Source organism: Eretmochelys imbricata, chromosome 6 (genome assembly GCF_965152235.1).
Source record: "Eretmochelys imbricata isolate rEreImb1 chromosome 6, rEreImb1.hap1, whole genome shotgun sequence".
Classification (NCBI taxonomy): Eukaryota; Metazoa; Chordata; order Testudines; family Cheloniidae; genus Eretmochelys; species Eretmochelys imbricata.
The window spans coordinates 22,453,626-22,462,500 of NC_135577.1; the positions used below are offsets into that span (position 1 = coordinate 22,453,626).

Genomic DNA, 8,875 nt, shown 5'->3' on the forward strand with positions numbered 1-8,875 from the left:
CATTTGAATGCTCTTGAGGCTGAGACAGTATTTAACAGCATATGATTAACTAGGAGGAAAAATGAAGCTGCTTCAGTGTGCATGAGAACCGTAAAAGGGGATTGACTTACAATCCTAAAGATAAAAGGAAGAGAAAACCTCAGAATTGCTGCCTGCCTCTGTCTATATATTAATTGTTACCACTTCAATAATATCATGACAGAGCCAGCTAGCACACCAGCTAGAATGTATCCAATTTTTAAAATTATATTTTGCATAAAGTTTGACAGCATATTTAGTTATGGAAAGTTTGCCAGATTGTCTCTCTCCTGCTGCTATCTATAAAAATTTGCTTCTAAAGAAAATTTGGTATAAACCAATAGACGCTCATGGTTTATATCAACTTCTGTTTATGCATAAATTACAAGGTATATGAAACTCAGCTTCTTGAGTAGGCATAAGGGTTCCCTCCTGTAACTAAGGGAATCTAAGATGGGTGTTGTATGCCAAATATGTGGGGCTTCACAAATTAAGATCCTACAAGTCCTCTGAGTCTGACACACTTGTAAAGTAGAGACATAAGGTGGGTGAGGTAATGTCTTTTATTGGACCAACTTCTGTGGGTGAGAAAGACAAGCTTTCAAGCCACACAGAGCTCTTCTTCAGGTCCTGTCTCTCTAATATCCTGGGACCAACATTGCTACAATCATACTACATACAAAATTGTAAAAGTAACAGCTGTTCAGAGCACATACAGAATGCTTAGGTTGAATCCTGCTGCCATATTTTATGGTATACACACAAAAAAAAGGATTTCTGTGTTCTGGGAATGGAAAGGCATGAAAAAAACCCACCTAGACAGACGTGCAACAAGATGGACAGCTAGTTATGGGTAACCTTGGATGTATTCGATTTTTATCGGTAAATACAGATTTTACTTTTCACACACAAACTGATAAAAATATTTTCATTATAACAACTGTAATTTACAAATAGGCAAAGTAAGAAATATGCTGTTTGACAACTTATTACAGTTTAATTATATTTACTTTGTACAGTTTGACATGTGATGTTCACAATTTTTGAGTTAATAGTTGTAAAGCTTTACTTTTTGAATCTCAATGTCTATTGTCATTAAACAGTTACGGACTGATCCCTCCCTTAATTTCCCACAACTATGAAAATTTGAATAGATAAAAATAAAAAATAAAACATTGATATTAACCATTGAAATTATTAAAAAAAATTAGGCTTGACAGAATTCAATTTTGATTATGGGCTAAAGTCTCTGCTCCTGGCTGCATGACAGATCTTGTCTCCAATATTCTGCATTTATCTGGGGGGAGACAAAACTCCCCATGAGAGATCTTTGCACACACCGTGAGCAAAAGGTCAAAGTCAAGATCTGATGTGCAGAAAGAAGCCTCTTGCTCAAGGGGGAAAACAGCGTACGGTATACTTGTGAAGGCAGTACATTGCCGTCGCACTGAAAAAGTGGTTTTTTACCCACAAAAGCTTATGCCCAAATAAATGTTAGTTTTTAAGGTGCCACTAGACTCCTCAGTGTTTTGTGAAGACAGGCAGTGGGCAAAAGGTAGGGTTGCCAATTCTCCAGGATTATCCTGGAGTCTGTGTCATGTGATGAAACCTCCAAGTATTAATCCAACCAAAACTGGCAACCTTAGCAAAAGGTAGGAAGAGTCAGACACTATTTACTTCTAGTTCTGAATTTACTAGGTATTGGCTGTGTGGCCTGGGATAAGTGACTTCACCGCTCTGCCTCCCCAGCTGCAAACCAAGATAACCGTGTATCTCAGCTGGGGGCGGCGAGCCCAGGACTTGCGGCGGCGAGCCCAGGATTTGCGGCGGCGAGCCCAGGACTTGCGGCACTGACGAGAGGCACGGGGGGGGGGCGCTGACCGCACGGGTACCGCGCACCCTGGGACAGACGGGACGGCAGAGAGCGGCGGACAGCAGCAAGCCAAACCCAGCAGCGCAGCTGAACCGAGGCGGCCCCTTCCCTCGGACGGAGCCGTGTTCGCCCCGAGCTCGCTCTCTGCGGAGGAACCCAGGCCCCAGCGCTGGGACCTGCCGGGAGCTGGCCCGGGGACGCGGGTGCAGGGCTGCCGACCTCGAGTAGCGCCCCATCTCCGCTCGGCTCTCGCTGAGCGCTCTCGCCGGGTGCCCAACGCGGACCCCGGGGCTCAACTCTCCCGCGCGCATTCGCCCGTTAGAAAGGCCGGCCCGGCGCGCGCGGAGCGGTAGCGGCGGCAGCGCGTGGCCGGGCGGCACGCGCGCCCGCGCGGCGCTCTGTGCGCATGCGCCGCGCTCTAACCTGCGAAGGCGGCGGCGGCGGCATCGTCCGCGCTCGGCAGGGACTCGGCTCCCATCGCGATGTGTTCGGCATCCGCCGCCATCACGGTCACCGCCGTCACCTGCGCGGCTGCCTCCTCCTCCTCGGGCTCCGCCTCCAAGCCCGCCGCCTCCGCCCGCTGGTGCTCGGATCCTTCCGCGGCCACTGCTGCGGCCACCGCCGCCGCAGCTACCGCCGCCGCCTCGGCCAAGCCTAGCTGCTTCGCCGCCGAGTCCGAGTCCTCCATCCGAGCCCGCCCGAGGCGGCGGTAGCCGGGGGCCGAGAGGAGCCGAGCGCGGCCCGAGCGGGCTCGAGCCCTCTCCGATCTCACACGAGCCCGATTCTCAGATTCCCCGGGCGGGGCGCAGCGCGGCGCTACCCGAGGCTGTTCCGAGTTTCCCCGAGCGATCCCGAGTCCGTCCGAAAGTAGCCGAGCGCTGCCGAAAGCGAGTAGCCGAACTGTCCCGAGTCGGCTCCGAGCCTGCCCGAATAGCCCCGAGCCCCTCCGAGCTCGCCCGAGCGCCGCTCCAGGCGAATTAGTCGAGGGTCCGAGCTCGACTGAATCCCCTTGCCCCTCCCGCGTGACCCGAATGCGGACCGATCCGGGGAGCCGAACCCCTCCGAGTCCTCGCCAGGCTCCCCGGAACGTCGCCCGCAGAGCCAGCCCAGCCGGGCGGGGGGGAGGGACCCGAACCTGCCCGAGGCGATCGGGGACTAGGGCCGATGAGAGTCGAGCCCGCCCGAGTCCTCCCAGCTCGTCCCCATGGCAGCGAGGAGCCGAGCCGAGCCCAGCCCCCTCCGATCTCACCCGAACGGCCGGGCGGGCCGGGGAGCCGAACGGCCGGCGCCCGAGTCAGCCCGAAGCAGAACGAACCCGGCCGAGCGCGCCGAAGGGCTCCGAGGCGGCCCGAAGGCGGCGGGGCTGAAGGCGAAGGGGCGGGCTCCTCACCGCACGCCGGAATAAGCGGCAATGGCCGGAGGCGCCCGAAGCCTGAGCGGCGCACGGGATGACGGGATGCTGGAGGACTGAGGGGTGGCGAAGGGGGAGGCGGACATGGCTGCTATTAGGAGAGGTGAGCGGACGCGTTGCCATCGTTACCGCGAGCTCCGCGGCCGATGGGGCAAGGGGTGGGCTCAGAGCGGGGCCGGGTGACGGTTCCCAGCCAGACGGGGTGCGGGGGGTTGCCCCTGCCGGGATGATGGGCCCAGTCTCTCTGCTGCCGCGTTGCCATGGTTACTGCACGGCCCTGGTTAAGTCGCCGCGAGAATCAACTCCCGCCGGCGCGCGCGGCACCCGGAGGCGGTCGGGGTTAGTGCCGCGGCGAGCGTTCAGACGCGAAGGGAATGTGAAGCGATTCCGGAGTTAGCCCCGGGGTCGAGCTGGGCGGGTGGGACGGGCGGGGGCGATGCAGGGGCACTGCGACCTCCCTTTGGGGCGGGACAGCCTGAGGGAGGCCTGGCCCCCCCTCGCCCAGCTCGCTCCCACGCTCACGGAACAGCCTCGCCGGCGCCAGGGCCCCCTCTCGCTCTCTTCTGCGCTTCGGCCTCTGAGCAAGCCTTGCCTACGGCCCGCCATCGGGAAAGGGGGCGGCTCCGGGGCGATCAGTGCCTGAGGGGAGCCGATGGGCGCTGGGCGAGGGGACTCCGAGGAGAAGGGTGTCTGCGGGATCAGTGTCTAGGGGGTTCAGGGAGCTGGGTGTCTGGGCGAAGGATGCCGGGCAGGAAGGAGAGGGCTGTTGTATGTCTAGGGGGAGGTGGGTTTCTAGGGAGCTCAGGGGACTAAGGAGAGAGGCAGGGACGGCAGGTGTGTATAAGTTTTGGTGCTGCCCAGAACGGGTCCAAGCAGAGCCATCCCGTCCATAAGACAGATTGTGGCAACTGCCCTGGGCCCTGCACTTTGGGGGGCTCCATGGTTTGGTGGGATATGGGGTCCAGGAAGAGCTGTCCCATCTGTAGGATGGACTGGGGCAGCCGCCCCAGGCCCTGTGCTTTGGGGGGCCCCACACTTCAGGGGGACGTGGGGTCCAGGGCGGCCTGGGGTGTTAGTGGGGGGCCTAGTAAAGGCAGCAGCAAACAACCCAGCCCCAGCTCTGCTCCACCAGCTCCTGCCATCGCTTGGGGGAGAGGGCAGAAGCCGGAAAGAGATGGGGAAGGGGTGGAGTGGGGGCAGGCTGGGGCCAGGTCACTCACTGCTGCCAGCACCAGGCCCCCCCACGAACCCCCTAGCCCACCCTGGACCCCACATGCCCCTGAAGCATGGGCCCCCCCAAAGCGTTGTAAGCCCAAACATTGGTGGAGCCGGGCCCATGTTCCTACATATTGGTGGAGCATGGGCACCACGGGCCCATGTAACTTGCCACCTATGGAGAGAGGTGGTGTGTGTCTAAGGGGACAGACAGTGGGTGGTGAGTATCTGGAAGAGGCAGGGGTTAGCTGGTGTCTGGAAGAGATGGAGGGACAGGGGTTACCCTGGTTCATTCTCACCTGTCCCCAGTGCACACCCCTGTTGTGAGCAAGCACCAGATGGCTGCAAGGGTACAACCAGAATTTTCTTGAGGGGGGCCCAGGAGTGGCTCATGTGTGTATGGGGTTCCCCTCCTTCACATTGCCCTGACCTCTTTCCCCCCTGCCTGAGAAACCAGGACCTCTTTCCCTTTCTCCAGGAGAGACCTGGAGTGGTGTGGACTCCCTTCCCCAAGCCAGGGAACTTTTGTTGTGCCCTTTGCCTGCCTGCTTCCAACTTTTACTTGCTGAACTCAGCTAGACTGGAGCCAGAGGCTCCATGCTCTGCACTGCTGCATCCCAATCCTCAGCGAAGGGGGATAGGTTGGCTTTGCCTCCCCCGACTCATGCTGCTCCCTAGAGCTACATGTGTGGAGCGACTGGAGGGCACGAGCACTTCCAATATCTGCCTTTCAGCTGTGTGCAGCCTCCCACCTCAGGGTAGGGACTGCCTGGTGTTCCCCCCTCTGACCTGTTCAAATCTGTGCAAGCTACATCCTTCACCACTTGCACACAGAGGGCCTTGCCTCTTGCTAACAACCACAGCTGGGCAGGAAATAGTTTTCTTGTACCAGGAAATTTTTTGAGACGTTGAAAAATGTTCTCACCCAAAATTGGACCAACATCTTGAAAATTGTCATGAACCATACTATTCCCCTCCTCCCATTTCAGTTCAGGTCAATCAAAACATTTTGATTTTGACCATTTTTACTTTTTTGCTTTTCTAACTTAAAAAGTCATTTAGAACCAGAAAACAGGATTTTTTGTTTCAAAAATGATTTGTTTAGGCAATTTGGATTTTTTTCAACATTTTTTGGAGTCAAGAAGTTAATCAAACCCAACCATTTTCCCACAGACAGTTTCTGTTTTTAGTAATCAGCATTTTCCAGTAAAAAAATTTAGTTGAAAAATTCCCAATCAGCTTTACTAACGGTATCACTGAATTCAGCCTGGGGATGTGCTTGGGAGGCTCAGCTGCTGCTCTAGTGAGGAATCTGCCCCACTAAGCATAACTGAATTGTTCGTATCCTGACTAACTTGTCATGCTTTCTTTGTATGAGTTCTTCTGCATGGATATTCTGTTTAATTTGTTCTCCATGTGGGATACTCTTATAAATTGAAGTAAAGCAAGGGAGAGAAATGCTGCACCAGTGAACTAGCTGTGATGAATGCATTATTAACTATTGGTCAGTAAAATTTTGTCCCCTGCCATACATTTTGTATTTGGCAAAACTCTCCTTGACTTATTACAGCATTCCTGGCTACTTTTAGAGTGAGTTAATCAGTATTATGTTGTTTTTCATTATTTTAATTTAATATGAATAAAAGAAATGTAAACAGTAACACCCAGCCTCCCAACTGACCTTTGCTGAGTGGGGCAACCTTCATTTTATTATTAATAACAATATTTTATACTTATTTTAGCACCTTCCTGCTGAGTATTTCAAAGCACTTGACAAACACTAATGAATGAAACCTCTAAATACCTTTGTGACATAGGTAAATGTGGAAACAAGTACAAAGGACCAGATATTGCTGTGTATCAGTTTAAATCCAGAAGGACTCTTATGAAATAAGTAGAGTTTCCCTCGATTTAGACTGATGTAACTGAGAGCAGAATTTGACCCAGAGACAGTAAGTGGCTTGTCCAAAGTCACATAACAAGTTGATAAGTTAGCTAGAAATAGAACCCAGGACTCCTGGCTCCTCTTCTCATGGCGTACTTCTATACTAGCAAAGTAGGATCTGTATTTTAGCAGCTGCTAACAATGGTGCAGCTGGATGAGTGCTAAGCTGCTAGTAGAAAGGGCTCAGGCATTTTTACCATTGTGTGCTAAGATCCGGCTATTCTCTCACTGTTATAAATACTTCATTAAAAAAGCCTAACAATGTTCTTTTAATAAGATTGCAAAGTCAAGCACTCAGAAGTTGGGAAATGCCAGATTTAAGGATGGTCGTGCAACCTTAATTCAGCTCCCTTGTGCATATGCATTATGATACAGTATTTAATTACATGATCACATACTATTTTTTCTTATGGTAGTGGCACAGCTTCCCAGAGTGTGCTCAGTCATTCTGTGGGGATAGCGCGCGTGCAGTCCAATCATACATAGGAGCTGCCATGGGCTGGAGCATGTGCAATACAAACAAAATCTGTGGATAATTTAGTAGCCAACGTCAGCTGACTGTGTGAACTGAGATTTTTCAGTGACTCATAACTTGGTCCTACTTGGGTGTTTTTCACAGCAACAACAAAAGGCACATTCCAGACAGCAGGTGACCCCCGGTCAAATTTCCAGTTCCAATCCAAAGCAAGGAGGTGTGAAAGCTTCTTAAAATATGATAATAATCTTACAACTCGTTCATTAACATGGGCAACGTGAAATTTTCCATGCTCTCATTCTCCAAAATGACTGAACCATTTTAGCTGAAAGTTTCAAAAAAAAAAAAATCAGTTTGCGGTAGATGCCTGGCATGGAAAATTTCAACCTGAATGGTTTAAGTTGGGCAAAGATATAAGTAAGTGAAAACAGGATCTTATAATGGGAAGCATTGGGCAAACCTAGTTATAGGGATTGTTACCTGCACCATCTGTAACACATTTTTGGCATCAGAAATGCTGAATCCTGAAACAGATTTATAGAAAACGGGCCAAATTCTGCCTTCAAATATGCACGTGCAGAGTGTCCTTTAAGAAAATTTGGCAGGGGCTACATTTAAAAAACACTTGTTTGGAACAGACTTTATGGACCTGGTTCTGCATTTGTTCAGTGTATCAAACTCCCAATAAAGTCAGTGGGATTCTGCTCATGGAGTATCTGCACGATCCAACACTAAAAGCACAAATTTCAAAACTGTTTTCTTAAGACGCACATGCAGCTCAAGCATATGTATGTGCAAAAAGGCCCTCAGGACAATATGGCAGATAGATAACCATGCTCCTAAGAGCCCACTCCCATATATGAATGTAAGATTTGCACCATGTTTGTATCCTTTCTTGAAAACTGGAGTTAGTGCACCAGATTCATCCCTGGTATAAACCCATTGTCTTCACTGGAGTTACACCAAAGATAGAGTTGGCCCATATTCAAGCATCGTTATAGGCCGTTGAAAGCAAAGTGGTCTTGCACTTGGCAGTCTAAACTAATTTAGAATAATTGAAAATTAGATTTCAACTCTCATAATTGAGTGGATATGTTATTACTAGATTACTAATTACTATATAATTACAATATCTATCTCACAAATGTGTGTTGTGAGGCATAAGCAATTAATGTTGGTGAAATGTACTGAGATTCTATAGATGCTAAGTAGGGTTATTAGATATTATATAATTTGTCCTTGGTACAAATGTAGGAATATGGTTAATGCCTACTTGTGGGCTAATGACAATGGCATACGGTTTTGTGGTTAGAGCAGGGAACTGGGAATCAGGGCTCTGGGTTCTAAATCCAGCTCTTTCACTGACTCACTGTGTGATCTTTGGGCGATTCCCTAAAGGCTTGTCTATACACAAAAATTGTACTGCTTTATCTAGCCCAGTATAATTAAAGTGGTACAACCCCTGTAACATTGTCAAGGTTCCTCCCCCACTCTGAACTCTAGGGTACAGATGTGGGGACCTGCATGAAAAACCTCCTAAGCTTATCTTTACCAGCTTAGGTCAAAACTTCCCCAAGGTACAAAGTATTCCACCCGTGGTCCTTGGAATGGCCGCTACCACCACCAAACTAATACTGGTTACTGGGGAAGAGCTGTTTGGACGCGTCTTTCCCCCCAAAATACTTCCCAAAACCCTGCACCCCACTTCCTGGACAAGGTTTGGTAAAAAGCCTCACCAATTTGCCTAGGTGACTACAGACCCAGACCCTTGGATCTTAAGAACAATGAACAATCCTCCCAACACTTGCACCCCCCCTTTCCTGGGAAATGTTGGATAAAAAGCCTCACCAATTTGCATAGGTGACCACAGACCCAAACCCTTGGATCTGAGAACAATGAAAAAACATTCAGTTTTTTACAAGAAGACTTTTAATAGAA

At 50.4% G+C, this 8,875-nt stretch overlaps 2 protein-coding genes across 2 annotated transcripts in view; one reads left to right on the forward strand and one right to left on the reverse strand.

Annotated features, from left to right (window-relative positions):
- Nucleotides 1-3,170, reverse strand: part of DEAF1 (DEAF1 transcription factor) — a 45,038-nt gene extending 41,868 nt beyond the window's left edge. Inside the window, 1 exon segment of the mRNA XM_077818223.1 lies at nucleotides 2,315-3,170. Coding sequence (XP_077674349.1) covers nucleotides 2,315-2,579 — 265 coding nt within the window. The 5' untranslated portion in view covers nucleotides 2,580-3,170.
- Nucleotides 3,098-8,875, forward strand: part of TMEM80 (transmembrane protein 80) — a 14,703-nt gene continuing 8,925 nt past the window's right edge. The window contains exon 1 of the mRNA XM_077818225.1: nucleotides 3,098-3,405. Coding sequence (XP_077674351.1) covers nucleotides 3,387-3,405 — 19 coding nt within the window. The 5' untranslated portion in view covers nucleotides 3,098-3,386. The remainder of the gene's footprint in view (nucleotides 3,406-8,875) is intronic.